At 36.2% G+C, this 18,557-nt stretch overlaps 2 protein-coding genes and 1 non-coding gene across 4 annotated transcripts; 1 reads left to right on the top strand and 2 right to left on the bottom strand.

The window, feature by feature from the left end:
- Positions 1–227: 227 nt before the first annotated feature.
- Positions 228–3,290, top strand: LOC141693397 (uncharacterized). Its single transcript, XM_074498491.1, has 6 exons — positions 228–611; positions 1,084–1,254; positions 1,464–1,589; positions 1,757–1,957; positions 2,349–2,513; positions 2,683–3,290. The coding sequence occupies exons 1-6, from the start codon at positions 450–452 to the stop codon at positions 3,058–3,060; spliced, it is 1,203 nt and encodes a 400-aa protein (XP_074354592.1). The 5' UTR covers positions 228–449; the 3' UTR covers positions 3,061–3,290.
- Positions 3,291–3,812: 522 nt separating this feature from the next.
- On the bottom strand, positions 3,813–9,608 carry LOC141693007 (uncharacterized). 2 transcript variants are annotated; one of them, XM_074497988.1, is made up of 9 exons: positions 9,481–9,608; positions 8,055–8,964; positions 6,975–7,051; positions 6,717–6,882; positions 5,678–5,766; positions 5,367–5,531; positions 5,157–5,234; positions 4,324–4,427; positions 3,813–4,190 (listed from the first exon to the last, which is right to left on the bottom strand). In XM_074497988.1, exons 2-9 carry the CDS (start codon positions 8,707–8,709, stop codon positions 4,085–4,087), a joined length of 1,440 nt encoding a protein of 479 aa, XP_074354089.1. In that variant the 5' UTR covers positions 8,710–8,964; positions 9,481–9,608; the 3' UTR covers positions 3,813–4,084. The 2 variants fall into 2 exon arrangements, with proteins under 2 accessions (XP_074354089.1, XP_074354090.1); XM_074497989.1 differs by having other exon boundaries at positions 9,532–9,599.
- An 8,531-nt stretch (positions 9,609–18,139) lies between these two features.
- On the bottom strand, positions 18,140–18,246 carry LOC141694612 (small nucleolar RNA R71). The gene has a single exon (XR_012563901.1). It is a non-coding gene; the product is annotated as a small nucleolar RNA R71 (small nucleolar RNA).
- Between the last annotated feature and the right edge of the window lie 311 nt (positions 18,247–18,557).

Genomic DNA, 18,557 nt, shown 5'->3' with positions numbered 1-18,557 from the left:
TTATGGTATAATATTAGTTTCAAAAGATAAAACTATGATAAAATGTTTTTTTTTTACGTAATGATAAAATGTTGTTAGTGACAAAGAAACATGGAAACAATACTAGCGATGTATGCGGGAAGAGAGGCAGGGGAGGGACAGTTATTTCCCTGGCATTTTACGTGCGTGTGCATGTGATGTTTCTCCATTCATCATAACATAAAAAAGGGGGAATAATATTGGGCAAAAAATATAATTCATTCACAAACATCAAATAATTCATTCACAAACATCAATCTCCATCTCTGTTATTCATTCTTCTTTTCTACCCCCTTTTTGTTTGCTACATTCCCGTGGTGATACTTTGCGGCCAACTGCTGTTGTTATTCTTGATGGTGGTGGGGGTGGTGCTGGTGGTCGTCAACGTAATATTTATCGGATAATTATATTAATAGTAGGGAAATATTTTAATGGCTTTTAGAAGAAGGCAAATAATTACGAGGAGGTCATATAAGGAAGATGATGATGATGATGATGATCCCACCTCGGCTTCTTCTTCGTCTTCGTCTCTCGCTGCTCAGGCCATCAGAGCTGCTCGTTGTGACTCTTCTTTTTCTCCTCGATCGCCTCAAGTACTATTCTTCTGTCCTCAATTATTTTGCATGTATCTGATTGGCATAAATTTTTTAATATTACAATTTTAAAAGAAAGTAATTCGACAATCAAGCACGTAGAATCTCATGCTCGGTCCGGTTAGAATGAATGAAATGTTTAAGGAAATAGATGAAGAAATGCAGGAACTGGCAAAAAGGATGCCAGACACATAGAATCTCATGCTTCCTGTGGTTAGAATGAATGGCATGTTAAAGGAAATAAATAAAAAAGGATTCCTGAGAGGCATCCGCGTGAGTATTTATATTTCTGTAATTGATTTCTATCAAGAAAACAGCAAAGAATACATGTTTATGGATAGAATGAGCAGAGACAAGAGTGTTAATTATGATCACTCGCTTCCAAAGCATATAAACTTTCAACCAGTTAAACTTTTTCTTAGTTGAGAAGATGTTTTAATCACTTGTTTGTCTTCTGATTTGTACATGATAGGGGCCTACGTATGATTACAGATCATTAAAAACAACAAATGATCAAGCAGGAGGGTTCTGGAATGTTCTAGCAAGAACAGCTAAATCAGTTATTGATGAAGATAGCAGTCCTAAACAATATACGAGGACTAGTCCGCTGGCATATAACTCCACTTACTTTACAAATGACCAGGTGAATGCTTTTGTCCAGTGTTTCTCAGCGTGGATTGAATTTTTTTTTTCGCTAAAAATGTTGAAAATCATTTGTGTATTCTGGAGTACTGTTTTGTCTGTCCACGCAATCTGTATGTAGTGGCCATGCTCGTTAGATTCATTCATTATTGTGTATAGTTTTTTTGTTAGTGTCTTTCTCTTTTCTAAATGCCCCTTTCTGGATATCAGCATTATCACTCACGTCAATCAAATGAGAGGTCGAGGCCAGTGGACAGTCCTAGTCTCCGGAAAGGCTTAGATGCCCTCTCATCTTCTTTTAATCAGATTAGCGGCACCACTGGAAATGCCCTGGAGGTAAACATTTGAACTAAGAATTTAGACTGAGCAATTATCTAGTTAGGCTGTTAGTTATCAGTGTCTCTGTCATATTTTTTTTGTTCTTTCAATGATGTGGAAGCAACCTACAAATAGTTTCTGGAGTCGAGAAACATAAACAATCTTGAACATGTCTTTCTTTCCAGGAAGGCCGAAGTATGGTGAACAACAAGACTTCAGATATTCTTCAAGAATCACGGAGTATGCAAATTATAAGAAAAGGAACAAGTCCAGTGGAACATAGTCAGGCGTCTGGCGTACGTATTTCAGGGCAGGAACCACTAATAAACTCCGCACAACCACGGTTGCAGTCAAACCAACAAACTCAACTCAAGGCATCTCGCGATGTAAGACTATTTACTGTAAAATGATGCTTTTTACCTTAATAATTTAGAGCTCAACATTATTGTAACCAAAGTTAAAGGAACAAATTCCTGACAAAAAAAGTAAAAGGATCACATCAGCAGTATAATTTGTGATGTCTTGCAGTAGCAATTTCACCTAAATGTACTGGCCGGATTTATATATAATACTAGTGCTTAGATTCTGAGGGAAGCCATTAGATGGATTGTTAGTTTTTTTTTTCCTTGTAGTGATAAGAATTGAGAGCATGACAAGAATCCGTACTTTAGGATAGATCACGTCCTTATGTCAACTCAACTGGTAGTCATCTTGCGCATCACCTGATTATTTCTCCTTGCTAGGAGAAAGCAATAATACAATTTTTTTGGTTAATAGGTGGCGATGGCGACAGCTGCAAAGGCAAAACTACTTCTTCGGGAGCTGAAAACTACCAAAGAAGATCTAGCTTTCTCAAAGCAACGGTGTGCTCAACTAGAAGAAGAAAATAAAATGCTAAGAGAGGCTTATGACAAGGGTGATCATCCTGCAGATGATGACATGGTATGTACGTTTATGAATGTTATTTATAGTACAAGACAGGGTACCTCACTGTCACTGCAACATACAACATGAATCTTGCATGATTAGACTTGCTTGTCATACGAGCTTTTAGATGATATCTTATAGGCTTATAAACAATATTGAAAATGGTTTACGTTGTGAACCCCAGATTCGGCTTCAACTTGAGACACTTTTGGCAGAAAAGGCTCGTTTGGCCCATGAGAATTCAGTTTTTGCGCGTGAGAATCGCTTCTTGAAGGAAGTTGTTGAATATCACCAACTCACAATGCAGGATTTTGTGTATCTGGATGAAGGAATCGAAGAGGATACAGAGGTTTACCCCATACCTAGCATATCCAGGAGGCCTTCAGTTTCCCCAACACGGTTTCGATCCCCAACACCTGAGAAGCCACCATCTAGAAGCTCTTCAGTTTCAAATAAAAGCTCTTATGGTCCTTTTCAGTTGCAAGCATTAGCAGACATTGTAGAGAATGAAGCCCCACCAGATTCCACTAGTCCGGTTTCCTCCCCGGAAACTGCAAAATAACCACCAAATTCTCTGTCTGCCTCATTTTAGTTATCTTTCATTTTTCCTTTCTTTGTAGCATAACAAGTTATATATAGTTTAGTTTTTCTTTTGGGGATGACGTGTGCTATTGTGAGCATGTTTTTTTGTTAACCTTGTGTGTCAATTATATGAGAAAAAAAGAGGTCCAGTTCCATGCCACTTGAATTACAGTATTCAAACACTTCACATCAACCTACACTGATTTGTCACTTGGAGACATCTGTTTCAAAACACACTCTCAATCAGGGACGTAAACCAACAGTATCTTGTCGAGCTCGAATTAGTATTTCTTTATCAAATTGAGAGGAACTGAGTTTTTCTAGCAAACCATTACTTTTAATGAGCTCCTATTTATTGAAAAACGACTCAGTTAAATATTTCGAGGCTAATCAAATTATTAACGTACATACATCTCGCTATGGTACGACTACAAACTCAGCCCGTGTAACCCCATCTATAGTTGAGTTGTAAATTTACAATGAGCTTAATCAGCCGAGAGTGGTGAATGAGCTTATCACCATCTCTGTGTAGTCTAATTCAGATGTGCATTCTTTTCTTATCTTTTTTTGAAGTATGTTCATTTTCACCCAGAGAGCGATGTTATAGCCTAGTGATAAAGATTTATCACTTGTCGTCCTAGGTTCTGGCTTCGATTCTCATTTAGCTCGAGAAATTTCAGTGTCTTAATCAGAAGATAATGAAGTAAATCTCAAGCACAAGGCACCCAATGGTGAAGTCAAAATGAACATAATTTTTTTATAGAAACGAATGAATTTTTGTATAGTTATATACACACACTTAACCTTTTCATCATAAGAGATACAAGGAAGAACATTTACATATAGCACAATTATACTGCATCATACGAAGCATCTACAGTTTGCTATTTTTTAAACTAAACAAAATCTGTGCATCACTTCAAGCTACTACATAATGAGATGCTCAAGAGAAGTTAGATTCAGAGGCAGTCCTTATATGGAAATTGTTTCTCAGTTTTGGAATTTCAGGATAGTTGAAAGAATAGACTCGTGGATCCATCAGCAAACGATCTAAGTTCTGAAGATTTCACTAAAGCCCTGCATAGCGGGCACGTTCTTTCTCTCTCAAACCTGGAACAGGAAACAATCCGTCATTAGGGGATCTGGCCATTACAGCAGTTTACAATTTTTATTTAGACCACTTCAACTAATTAAGGTGCACATAATAGAGATCTAAACACAGGTAAAAAGCTTTAAAACTAACCACTCGGACACACAGTCTTCGCAAAAGATGTGGTTACAACGTAGCAAGACTGGGGCATTCATCTTTTCCTGGCAAATAGCACACAAATCTCCAGCTGCACTGACCTGTGTTTAGTGATGGCATATAGGCTTCAATTAGTCATAATAATCCCATTAAAGGTACCTCAACAATGTACACAAGTTAGGATCAATAGACATTGTCGTCAAGAAACACATTACTACTTTTTTTTTCTCCACTTATCTGAATACCATATTTTATACTCCAAGTTCTGTTAATATACACTACAATAAGTGCACGACGTGCAAGTAAAAAAACTTTTAGCTATTAAACGTTTATTAATGGCAATGGTGCAACCTAAGTTCAAGAAACTTAATTCATACACAAAGCTTTATAAAAACTTCATTAACCTGTTTGCAGGAAAAACATCCATAGCAGTATATCTAATTGGGGCAAATGAGATGGATAAAAGTCATGGTTTAAAACACACAGGAACAACCTCATGAAAAGGAGGAAGTAGCCTGATGGCCAAGACCTAGCCCCTGTGACCCATTCGTTTGATTCTCGCCTTTGAATACTTGCTAGGATTAGGAAAACACTACAGGGCCAATGAGAATAATGTAATAGGGTTCTAAACTTGGTCCGAAGTCATGTGTACTAATCTTGTAAGAATTGAAATGAAAAACTGCTTTGTAGTATGGTGTTTTTGGCTCTAATTATCAACCACCAGCACATTGAAACTCTATAGAGGCTTTCTGTATCATTAATAGTGAATTAAAAACTGATTTTTGGAACATAACATAAGTGGTCTTATATGACAAAAGACAGTAGTGCACCTGCTCCGATGTAGCATAAGTTCCATACTGAATCTCTGTGCGAAGCATAGCCTTTAAAGAAGCAAAGAGATATTGAACCTGAGGGAAACCCAAAGAACTTAACATTAGTTTCCCAGTTTGTTACTTTTACATACTAGATATAATTAAACCAGGAACAATATATAAGAAAACAAAGATCACTTAATACATCAAACACATAGAGAATCATACCTTCTCAACGATAGATATGAGCTTAAAAGTCAAGTACAGCCCCGCAATTAGAGATGAAAAGAGGCTTCCATATTCATTGTTCGAAAAGAAACGATACCAAACTGGAGCCGGAAGGAAAGCACGGTATAGCAGTACAACATACTCGACTAAAGTTAACATTTGCCCCTTGAAAAACATTTACAATTAGAAAAGAAATATAATCTGCAAAGAGTTAATATCTTGTATGAAGTTCTTTCACAATTTTTTTTATTATGTGGTGATACTAACATAAATATTTTTAGGTCCTTTGTTTTTAGTGTACATTGGCTCACCTGCTTACGGTACATTCTACCCCTGCTATTTTTGTAGTACATCAATATACTACACTTAAGAATCATTGATGCCTGACGAACCAATGCATCTGAAACAAAACAGATTATCATAATACATGGAGTGGCAAATAATAAGGTTACTCATATCAACATACACAACGCGTTCTTTCTCCTGTCAGTTGGAGAAAACAGAAGAAATTAAAAAGAATGTGTAGTAAGCATAATATAGTTCTACTTCTATACACTGTGTAAGAGATACTAAGAAATTTCCATGATTTTGTTAACATGTCTCAGATGTGTAAATTCAGTAGACAAAAACGCAAACAATAGAAATACAAGTTTTATACATTTCAAACAGCTCAGATTACTCTATTTTGATTAGATAGCACAATATGCAGTATAAAATTAGGTTTTCTTCAAATGTAATATATACTTCAGAAAAGATACCAACTGCTTGCGGAAAATGGAATGGAAAAAGGCTAAAAACATATGAAGGGGAAGAGAAGTATGGATAAGGTAGGTTGAAGGGTATAATGGATTGCAAAATTCTGTGATAACTACAAGTTCTCTGAAAAATATGAATGGGAGAACATTTAAAAATTGAATTCAGATAGATGGAATGGAAAGAACATTGAACGAATATCCTGAGCTACAATCGAGAAAAATAGTTTAAGCTTCATTCCATTCCTCCATTTCATCTATCTAGCCGAAAGGAACCTACTTATTTCTACAATTTCATTTCATGTACAGATGCTGAGTGTAGCGAAATCTAATAAAAGAAAGTTTACCTTTCAGAAAATCTTGGAAATAACTGTTCAAACTTTATTGTTTCACAAAGATAACATGGATAAGGAGACAATGAAAACATGTTCTACGTGTAGAAAACAAATGCCTCTTAGTTGACACAGCAAACATTGCATCCATTCTATTTGGATCATATGAACGAATTTTCTACTTATAGACTTATATATACTTCTTTACTACAAAATGATCACAAATCCAGATCCCTATGGTGATATATATAATAACAAGAACTTACCATTCACCATGATGATAAAAATAGCATGCCAAAAGGGCGGTATAGCTTTGGGGGGAATCATGACTAACGAATACGAAAGGTCAGTCCAATACCACCAATATACGAGTATCACATGTAGAGCGAACAGAAAAGAGATGCCAGATAAAGTTGAATATTTCCTCTCTCCCTGCAGACAGTAGTTAAATCTAAGATTGTTCACATTAAGGTTATCTAAACAAACTTGCTCTACATGTGAAGAAACACAGAAAAGAATCAGACCTTTAGAGCTGTTTGCTTTCGTAGAATATCATTGGACTTGAACATAAAGGCCGCGACCCAGATTGTAAGAAGGAAGCCTGCGAGAAATTTTAATAATACTGAAACCAATAGATTATTAAAACAATTATGTATATATGCAACAAATAAATTTTTAGTTGTGAAGACTTATTGGTGGAGGAAACATGTGAAACTCAATGGTGTAATTCTGAGAATATATATGGCAACAAAATGGCATTGACATTATGAATTGGTTTAAACAGGAACTACGAAGCCAAATCACAAGACTAGCTATAGCAGGTCAAGGAACCACCATCTTAAAGAAAGAAATGATTCAATATCAACATTAGGCATTGATGTAATCACTTAATGACACTAGTAACTGTAGCATTTCCTGCAGCAAGCAGAGCCTTTAAGGGTGTCGGGCAGGGAGGAAATGAGTAAGTCAAAATCTACGAAGCACTTCAACATAACAGGAAACAAGCCCACATAAGTGTAAGCTCTGTGTTTAAAATATAAATAAGAAAACAGAACAAAGAGCAGTACTAATAGCTTTCTGTAATCAACTCAACTACTCAAGCACTACAGGTTCTACCTAAATACCTTTGAAGAAAAGGGAGTCAAACTTTTTTTTTTGAAAGTTAATTCATTGATTAAAGCCTCCATTTGTAGTAGAAGGGACTGTAAACAAGACAAAGAAACAAACCTAGCCATAACTAAAACATGGGAACTGAGCAAAAGAACTTAATAACAGCAACAACCACCATTGCAAAAGAGAGTGAAAATTGAACAAAGAACTAACAAAAAAGTTGGATAAAAAGTGAAGGTAGGATCTAAAAAAACACTACACTCAGACATAACGACTCGTATCAAATTCAAACTACTCTAAGGTTATAGTTTATGATTCGACAAAAATACAGATCAAAGCTATTCTTGGATCTTATCTCTTTGAATACGTGTCTCTCTGTCTATGGGGTATCTTTAACATAATGCAAGTTTAAATAAGACAGGCGTGAGCAAAATTAAAAAATTGTAAGGAAATTCTGGGAAATTTGGAATAGCATGTCTTTAAGAAAACAATACCTTCCAAATGCTGGCGAATGAAAACAAGTAACAAAAGCAAAGAGAACGGAAGGACTTGCTCAATCAACCTTGCAGCTTGATGTATATCATATCTCTGGTAAGAAGAATCTGTGTTCTGATTATTGCCTGTAGCATCAGTGGGTTGTGCATTAGGACTTGCGTTCACAGGATCACCCTCAGTTGTTAACAAATCAGTCGTAGAATTTGTATGAATATTTAAAGCAGCTGATGGCAAAGAAACAACAGAAGCTGTTCTTGGAATTGAATGCTCTGGTTCTTGATCAATGGTACTGGATGCTGTTGTAGACGCGACATGGTGATTGATAGGAGAAGGCAAAGCACTTTGAAGCGTGTAGTTCTCCTCTTGCTGATCACCTGCACTAATAATCCTAATAGAAACTTCCCCATTGCTACTGTTGTTTGCATTGTTTTGTGGTGTAGACACCCCCGAAATTGAATCATCTAGGCGAGGAGAGGGTGCATTAATCGAATTATAATGTGGGTAATTGTGCAGCACACCGGAGTATTCCAAAAACGAGGACATAGGGGAACGAAAAAAACTGGAAGCAGTAAATAGAAAAGCGTTTCCTGGGCTAGAATTACCAGTGTAAGTTTCAGAAGGAGGTGAGTCTGAACTATAACCAGAGTTTTCCATCCTTAAACAATGTTTAAAATCTTAAACTTTTTAGCTAAACACCTCATGCGAGTCAAACTAGCTCAAAGAAGAGAGTAACAAACTGTTTCACCGCAAGAGATTCCAGCTCATTACAGTTGTCAAAGAACGATGATTAGCTACAACAAAATGTCTATGTGTAATTGAGCATTGTTAGAGAAATGGAGATGCTTATTACACCAACCCTTAATTCTCAATAAGAGACATACGGTATCTACTTATCTTTTTCTTCAAAATCTGCAAGAATTCATGTTTGTAACATAAACTAGTGATCAGTAGGTATATCAAAGGAAACAAAATAATGCAAAAAGATCAAATTTCCTCATTATTACAACAAAATACATTATTCTGTAATCATTACCATATTCGAGCATACGTAAAACATTGTTAAAACATTTCTTACATCGTCATCCCCGACATTGTAACATAGTGGATATCCCAATTGGGTTGAAGGTTCGAGCGGGGAACAAGAAAAATATTTATTCAGGATGAACATACACATAAACATTTTTAAAATATTTGGCAGCACACATTTGCTCATTATTACAAAATGTTAGCCCCTACATAGCTAAAGAATTGCATTGCATTATCACAAAATATTCAAAAAGACAACACAAACATGTACCATCATTTGTATTTTAATTCATGATATTCGAACTACAACATATATAGCATTGTATCAACATTGAACATGTTTATAAAGAAAGAAAGATGCATGTATAAGAAATGAACATAAACAAGAAAGTAGAATACGTTGGGCGACGGAGGGGAAGAGAGGCGGGGAAGAGATTTAGGATGAACGACCTTAATCGTCAGCACCCCCTTTCTGGCCTCAAAGGTAGACACAGAGCGGGAGACGAGAGAAATTTTTTATGTTCGTTTCTTTGTTTTTACAATTAATTCATCATACTATATATTTATATTTATATTATTTATTAACCAATCAAATAAATTATCTTATATGGAGTATAAATATATTTATTGGATTGGTTAATTTATTTATATTCTAAATAAATTTTACGATGCAGATTGAATACCAGATTTAAAAGGATTTTTTACCATCTAAGTTGAATACTCATAATTTTTTTGAAAATCCCAAAAAAAATCTTAAAAATCCTAATGGAGTACACCCCTAATAATCTACATTGTTTAGAATTATTAATAACTTCGGATCCGTGCGAAACAAGGAATATTTTGAAATTATTGTTATTTTATTATTTATAATTGATTACTTATTAGTAGAATTTGCTGACAAAATAAGTAAATTTAGAGATGCATTTTTATTATAACATTTATTTGTGATAATAAGTATTGTTATGAATAAAAAATATGGATTTAGTTATTATGCGTATTTAATGTTGGGGTTTGATAAACTTAGAATTTTAATGGTCGCGCTTGTGTTTCGTGCCTTGAATCTGCCCTTACAAGATGCCTACGTACCTTGGCGTATGCCAAGGATCAAGCCAAAACGTAGTTCTTGCCTCGGTGATGCTTGCCCTCAGGCTATGGCAGCGAGAGCTCACCAAGGACGTAGTGACTTTCATGTCCTTCAAGGACTAAGTCTAAAACGTCATGTAATGGCCTTGTGGCTTGTAGGATGCCTTCGCGGCTTTGTGATGTGTGGAGCTCTTGTCCCAAAACGTTCTGCTGAAGTTGAAGGGGTAGGACCCTTTATATAGACGTTGAAAGTCTAGGAATTATGGTAAAATTGGGTGACTTGATGGGCAAAACTCCACCTCTGATTGGACTTTGGAGTCCTAGAAAGTAGGAATTATTTTCCTTCTGAATTTAGGTTGCTTGGAGGTTACTTCTTGTAGAAGTAGTTACTTATTTGAACACATTTATTGGGCTGTTTAATTAGTACCCTTAATAATTACGAAATTAATAAATAATTAGGATTTTAGTTCTCATTAATTGGGTTTCTCCCATTGACCAAATCAAGTCTAATTAAATGCGACATTAATTTCGCAATTAGGTTTATTTTTATTCCTTATCATTTGCCCCCAACTTCTGGGAAACACACTCGATGTTTCGTAGAAGTTAAGTTACCCCTTACCCTATCAGGGATATCATTTTTAGCATAAAGTGTGGAGTGACCTACACATTTACAACGATTTGCCTTATCCGAGGTTTCAGGATATTTTCTGAAATTTGCATAATTTTCCAAACTCATTCTCTTACCTATTCCCATTTTTAGAAATTTTCTGGTATTTTCCCTTAATTTTCGGGGATTATCTAATACTCCCATCTATTTTTCCTATTTTTTAGAAATTTTCAGTACTCATAGATATGTTTCCTAAATTTCTAGAATCTTCTCTGTACTCACGGGTATTTTTCTTGAATTTTTAGAAATTTTTCCTTACCTTCAGGTATTTTTGTAATTTTTTCTAATATTTTAGAATTTTTTTCGCAACTTCTAGTATTTTTCATGATTTTTTCTAATATTTTAGGAATTTTTCCGTACCTCCGGGTATTTTTTGTGTTTTTCATAATATTTTAGAAATTTTTCCGTACCTACGGGTATTTTTCACATTTTTTTCTAATATTTTAGAAATTATTTTATACCTCCGGGTATTTATCATAATTTTCCTAATATTTCAGGAATTTTTTCGTACCTCCGGATATTTTTTGTAATTTTTCCTAATATTTTAAAAAAATTCTGTACCTCCGGGTATTTTTTTAAATTTTTCCTAATATTTTAGGAATATTTTTATTCCTTTGGGTATTTTTTTCATCTTTTTTTTTAAATATTATTTATAAATAATAATATTTAATTATTCAATTTTTTTGAATAATATTGCCCCCAAAATCAGGAGTGTCCAACCCAGATAAAATTTTAATTTGATAAAATTAGACCCGAATTTTGATATTATTATCTCTAATAATATTTTTCTTCCTTATATTTATTACTTAAATAATAAATATATTTTTTGTAGAGGGGTCTTATGGAACATGATTGAGGTATTCTAACCCGTATAGACCAGGAATTCGCACCATCTAGACCAGGAATCTGTACACTTTTTTGACGTGAATTCTTGGTAGAATTTCGACCAGAATTCGATGAGGATTCTCGTCAGATTATGGGTGATTTCAACACTTTAGTCGATTTGATTTTCGATCAGGATACAACCCTCTTTCGACGAGAACTCTCGTCGAATTATGGGTGATTTTAACACTCTGTTCGAATTGAGTTTCGACCAGGAATCCTGACCCCGTATACCAGGAATCCTAGCCCTTTAGATTAAGAATCCTGAATTACGGGCTACAAGCCTTTTAACAGCCATAACATTTTGCTCATTATTCTGATTTAAGCATATAATATACCGAATCAAAGCTTATTACGAGCTCTAACTCATGATGGCATCTTCATTTTTTTCTTACGTTCCTTGATCCCTCAATTTGGACGGAAAGTGGCCTATACGAGCCTTCAATTAACGTGGCCTCTACGAGCCTTATTTTTAGTTAGTCCAACCAGGTGAGTTGTCCGACTTAGGTTCTCAACTAGATTAGACCTTGAGGTTTAAGGTATGTCGAGTCTGAGTAACTTATTTTCTCAAAGTGTTTCTAAGTTTGTGTGATCCTTGTCCCAAATATGTTTATGTCTAGGGATAATTCTTCGAAAATAGGTATTGCCTTTCCTTTCTGCCCAACTCATGACGCCTTGTTCTTTCCGAGGACTAAGTCTCTCTATCGAAGAAATCTTTCTTGTATTCTTACATTATAGTTATCAAAACTTGTTTTAGATGCTCAACAAGGTGTTAGCTTCAGCAAATATAAAGTATGTGGTCATGCCTTCCTCGTTCTTCTCGGGCTCACAGACCTCAACCCTTGAAGTTGTTTGAGTGATTCATAATGGCATCATAACTTCAGCTTTATCAGCCAGTAAGAATGGAATAACTCCTATCTTTTCTTTGCAAGCGGCATGATACACCCTTTATATGTGTAGTAGATCGTCTTCCTAATCATTTCTCGAGTATTCGTCCCTCTTTCAGTCCATCTAGGAATACTCGACTTCTTACCTCGGCTTGACCTTTTGTTTAGGGGTGAGAAATAGTTGTGGAGCAGGATATACTATCGCTCTTCTCACATCATTGATGTTGTACTGTCTTCTATCACCTATCACTGGATTCGTGGGAGTTCATACTTTTATATCACACTATTCTATGGGAATTATGTCACTTGAATGTTGGTTATATAACTAAGGGTTTTAGCCTCAATCCTCTTCGTGTCAGGGTCTACCTTTGGGCACTAGCTATGGGAATGTATCAATAGTATCAATCTAATACATTGTAAATGAGACATGGGAATTGGTTAAAATCAATATCTTATAAGTTGTCCTTACAACATGTGCGTGCTTCCGACATCAAGTATACTTTCTTTTTATAATATTTGGCATCAACCATCATCTTTAGCCAATAGAATTCCAACAGGTAATTTTTTTTAGTGCCAGTTCTGCCCCCGGGTGCTGCTCATGGATGAACTTCCTTTGAGGTTAGTTCCGCTTCTTGGGGTCCCAGGTATTCCAAGTATGGAACCACAAAAAATTTTCTATGTAACATCCCCTTAATCAGAGTGTACCTCGGCATTTTTCCAATGATCTTAATGCATCCAATGCCTTGGGCAACCACTAGTTTCTAGGCGAGTCTTCATAAAATTTACTCAACAGTTTACAACTAGGACATCATCCTTCATGCTTTCCTCCATTAGGATGTAATTTATGTATCATTCATTGAACCGAGTCACGACTTCACATGCCTCTCATATTTTTTGTTATCTCATACTTTATTTCGAATTTCCACTTTCTTGAGAAATCAACACTAAGTCTCCATAGATTTTGAGGTTCTTGACCTCTGAGTTCTAGCTAAGCCAAGTCTGGCCATAGAGGGCTCGTATTCATCTTCTTCGTTCTTCGTTTGAGAAATTTAATGTGAAGGCATACTTTATCATTAATCCGCCAGGACTTTGCACCTACTTCCTTTTGTTTTGAATGAAGATCCAAATAGTACTTGAGTATCCTCTCTCTTCCTTGTTTACAATCAGGACTTTGCACCTACTTCCTTTTGTTTTGAATGAAGATCCAAATAGTACTTGAGTATCCTCTCTCTTCCTTGTTTACATGTTTCTTTGAAATCATGGGTATCTCTTCCTGCCCCCCGACTTCTTGGTTGTTAATGATACATTCAACCACGAAGTCAACCAAGGCTTGAATCTTAGTCATTGTACAGGGTTTATACCAAATTCACCAGGCTCATGTATCCACTTAATCAATCTTCCACTAGACTCATTATGCCTCTCGAGGGCTAGTTTTTCAATATCTAATCCGGGACACCCAATATTACATGGATAATTTCCTCGTGTCGTAGTCTTGACTAACGCGAACTTCTCAATACTAGATTTTGTCACACAAAACTTCGCTTCTCATAGTAAATAGGTTTCTAAACCTTTATATCTTTCCTCAAAGGGACAACTCCTATATGCGTACCAAGATTACGATGCATAGATTCATACTTCTCTAGGTTTTGGCATTACCAGTTGTGGTGTTGCGTTCTTTTGCTTCCTCAATTTCTCAAATACTGATTGTCTTCTATCAGTCCATATTAAGTCCTTTACCTTTTTCAATATCACGTAGGAAGATAAACACTTGTCACTGCATTCAGAGTTCAACCTTCCCAAGGTCATACTTTTCCGTTAATTTCTACATATCCTTTATGAAACATGGGGGTTCCATGTCATGCGTAGCTTGAATCTTATCAAGATTGGCCTTGATTTCCCTTACTAAGATTATGAGACCCGAAAGTTTTTCAGGTCTTACCTCAAAGGCACACCTTGTAGGATTTAACATCATCTTGTGGTGCCTCAACACTTCAAATGCCTCTCAGAGGTGTTCTACATATTCTGCCTTGTGAAGGCTCTTAATTATACTATATCATAAACTCTCATGGTCTTTCAATAGTTTTTTAACTTTTGTTATCTACATTCTCAAGACAAAATCAATAAAAAGATACATTATATCATGAAGTTAGTGAAGAGTGGTACCTTAAGAATGTCTTCCTTATTACCAACTTTTCGTTTTATGGTTGTTTACCTATCAAGGGTAAAGTTCCACTTCTCTTGCTTCACCGTCTTCCCATTCGGATCGATGTTGGGTATGCGTGTAATCAACTCAGGACCAATCCCGGGCATATCAGCCGCTGTCCATGCAAATACAACGATATTCTTTTGTCAGAGAATAATTAATCTACCCCTCAAAGGGTTCTTGGATCGAAGCTCCACCGTAGTGATCCTATCTAGTTTTTCAGGTTACAAAGTGATAAAAATCAAATTCTATGTTGGCCTTCCTTATGACTCATTGGTATCTCGAACTTTCATGCATTCTATTGAGAGGACTTGCCCCCTATTTTTTTGGCCCTTAACGCGACTACATAACATCTTTTAGCCATTCTACGGTCTCCTTTTTCTTTTACAACTTTATTTCATGTAGAAAAATTTGATCTTGACGTGATAATTAAAGGCTATGGTCTTAAAGGCATGTAGTCCAGTCTGTCCAAGAATATCATTCTATGTGGAATTTCGGCATTTGTGTGGCCTCTCAGGGGTCTTCTATCATAATCATGGGCAATTGAATCGGCCCTTCCACCTTGAATTTGACTTCATTGAATTTGTGAATCTTCTTGTCAGAAGGTGTGAATTGGGAATCGGCATTACCCCACCTTCAAGAACACATCGTGGAATAAGATATCCACATAGGCACCAATATTTACCCAGAATCTTTTAACTTCAAAAACAATCTATCATAGGTATTATGACCTGCGGGCCGTCTAGGAGGGACACCACCAATTCAATATCTAAATTATTAAAGGCTACATCAACTTCAACCTTGCATGTTTTGGTTCTTTGCCAATTATATGTATGACTCCTCGAGCATAAAACTTCCTTGAATTTCTTGTAGTCCAAGCGGCTATTAATTCTTCAAAGACCATATCAATAACCGGCCCTCGGGGCTGCGTGTTTCCCTGGAGTATCTTAATCTCCCTTCTTATTCTTTATAATCTTTTATTCTATTACTTTCTTCACCATCTTGGTGAACATGTTCAGTATCCCTCCTTGGATTCATAACTCAATTGTATTCCTTAACTGACGGCAATCATCGACGTCATCTTCATGAAATCTTGGATATAAATTCTTGTTCCTCTTTTAAGGGTTGGTGCGCAATGGCATCGGCCATTGACAATCTTCATCTTTCTTAATTTTCATCAATTTGCGGCTTCTTGGAGCATTAAAACTTGCACACTAGGTTAACTTCGGTTCTCTACTGTTCTTTCTCGTGGGAGAATCAGGGTCTCCATCGGGGATACTTATCATTATCATCACACTCTTGATCCTCCTTTGGATCCTAGTTGTAATCTTCATCGCCTGATATTATGGGTCAAATTCTTCTTCATGTTGTTTATTTTTACATTGACATACTTGCCTTCCCACTATTATAACTTGTGTATACTTTTCAGATGGGTGTCGGCCAATGAAAACTTAAAGTTGGCATCTAAAGCTCCTTGTTGGGTGTTAAGTGACATTTATGACACTTTATAATGCTCCATTAAGCTCTGAATTGGTGAATTTGTACTCAAGTTGTTGGTGTTTTAATGTATTTTCCAGTATTTTTGCTTTCAGGCATTAATCCAGAATTCAGGTGAATTAGCATTGATTTGATGCTAACGTGGTGTTAGGATGGTGTCCAAGGAATAAAGGCTCGTGAAGACCAACTCATTGCAGCAAGAAAATAAGGCAATTTCAGTTTTTCCAGAAGACCGGCGCGCCCGCGCTGTGTTAGCGCGCGGCCGCGCCAGAGAAGCAGAATGTCAGCGCGCCCGCGCTGATGAAGTGCGCGGTTTATTAATTGTTTTATAAATACTACGTTTATTATACCATGCTTTTATCGGAACCTACGTTGATGATGAGTCTGATTATGGGCTAATCGTTATCGTAGAGTTCTAACGGATTTATTTATGGATTTCTTTAGTTAATTCGTTTCGATACTTTAGTGTGTGGTGATTGTATGATAACCTAGTATTGGTCGTTCTTAATCGTCTTCTGAGCATCGTGAACTTATAAGATAATGTGTTATCTTTAATGAAGCGAAAGTGAATTTAAGGTATTGAACTTGCCATGCTAGCATAGGTTCATGTATGAGATATGCATGATTCGTAGGTAATTTTAACCATCTTACTTGCCCTATGTAATTGCAAAAGATAACTTGTGCATTAAACCGTTATGTTGTCAAATTCTATAGACATATAGGGTCTCAATATAATTAGCGTCTATTCAGCGTCTATCTCTTTTGTGGATGTCTAGTAATATGGTATGCGTACAACGAAAGTTGGCATTTATCAGTTTCGTGTTATCTGATTAGTGTCATCACCATTACATGCTAAGGTTAAGAAGGAAAAGGCTATTGAATGAAGTATTTAATGAAGTTAAAATCCCATGTTGGTGTTATATATTATTCAAACCTTTTTAATCTCTTAGTTAAGTTCTTTAGTATAATATTTTAGTTAATTTAGTATAAATCACCTCAAATTGTTATTCGTCTTAGCATTGGATAATAACCATACTAGTGTTGCATAGATACATTGATTGAAATTAACCAAAACCAGTCCCTGTGGGAACAAACTAGAATTTATTCTATATTACTTGAATCACATATACTTGCGTGAATTATTAGCGCGTGCTTAGCGAATAACAAGTTTTTGGCGCCGCTGCCCGGGACATCGATGTTAATTTTTAGTTTATGTGTTTGTCATCATTAGTCGTTAAAGTTCAATGACTCAGACATTGTTACTTATTTATTCCTTGATTTGTTTCAGGTACTCTAGCGAGCGTGTATGCATACGCGTTCTCGGTCTCGTAAGAGAACACTGGATAAAGCTGAGGAAGAAGTAGTAGTGGCTAAGGAATTTTTCGAAGAAGTTCTTATAGAGGAGAAAGTTGAAGGAGAAATCTTAGTTGAAAAAGAAGATAAAGTTCTTGTTGTAATGGGTGAACTAGAAGCGAATCCAAAGGCTTTGATGGACTATTCTCAACCAAAGATCGATGATATTCAGTCTAGCATTGTCAGCCATCGCGGCTAACACTTTTGAAATCAAGGCTAGTACAATTCAGATGATACATAATTCAGTTCAGTTTGGGGGTTCTCCTATTGAAGATCCCAACATCACATCAGAGATTTCATCGAGATCTGCGACACCTTCAAGTTCAATGGAGTATATGAAGATGCAGTAAAACTAAGGCTCTTCCCATTCTCTTTGAGGGATAAAGCTAAGAGTTGGTTACATTCTTTACCATCAGGCTCTATCACTAAATGGGAAGATTTGGCTCGAAGTTTCTTACTAAATTCTTTTTGATGGCAAAGACTGCTACAATCAGGAACGCTCTTACTCAATTTGCGCAGTAGTCTGGAGAGTCTTTATGTGAGGCTTGGGAGCGATACAAGGAGATGCTTAGGAAGTGTCCTCACCATGAGATGCCCGACTGGATGATCATTTACTTCTATAATGGATTGGGTGCTACTTCTAGACCCATGCTTGATGCAGCATCAGGAGGAGCCTTGTGGGCTAAAAGCTATGATGAAGCTTATGAATTGTTTGAACTGATGGCTGCTAATGAATACCAGAATCCTTCTTAGAGACTACCTCAGGACAAGGTAGCTGGAATTCTGGAGCTAGATGCAGCTACTATTATATCTGCTCAACTTAAGGCGTTGACGATGAAGGTGGATTCCTTGGCTAATTATGGAGTTAATCAGATCACTAGTGTCTGTGAGCTTTGTGCTGGTG

Source organism: Apium graveolens, chromosome 10, assembly GCF_009905375.1.
Source record: "Apium graveolens cultivar Ventura chromosome 10, ASM990537v1, whole genome shotgun sequence".
Classification (NCBI taxonomy): domain Eukaryota; kingdom Viridiplantae; phylum Streptophyta; class Magnoliopsida; order Apiales; family Apiaceae; genus Apium; species Apium graveolens.
Note: the sequence above shows the minus strand (reverse complement) of the source record. Positions and strands in the feature narration are given on the sequence as shown.

What these genes read in the sequence shown, in the direction of transcription:
- LOC141693397 (XM_074498491.1), top strand. Translation starts at nt 450, where the DNA reads ATGGCTTTTAGAAGAAGGCAAATAATTACGAGGAGGTCATATAAGGAA. An exon ending in CTTACTTTACAAATGACCAG is followed by an intron (nt 1,255 to 1,463) that starts GTGAATGCTTTT and finishes TCTGGATATCAG; the next exon opens with CATTATCACTCACGTCAATC. An exon ending in ATCCTGCAGATGATGACATG is followed by an intron (nt 2,514 to 2,682) that starts GTATGTACGTTT and finishes TGTGAACCCCAG; the next exon opens with ATTCGGCTTCAACTTGAGAC.
- LOC141693007 (XM_074497988.1), bottom strand. Translation starts at nt 8,709, where the DNA reads ATGGAAAACTCTGGTTATAGTTCAGACTCACCTCCTTCTGAAACTTAC. An exon ending in CATTCGCCAGCATTTGGAAG is followed by an intron (nt 7,052 to 8,054) that starts GTATTGTTTTCT and finishes AATTTCTCGCAG; the next exon opens with GCTTCCTTCTTACAATCTGG. An exon ending in GTAGAATGTACCGTAAGCAG is followed by an intron (nt 5,532 to 5,677) that starts GTGAGCCAATGT and finishes ATGTTTTTCAAG; the next exon opens with GGGCAAATGTTAACTTTAGT.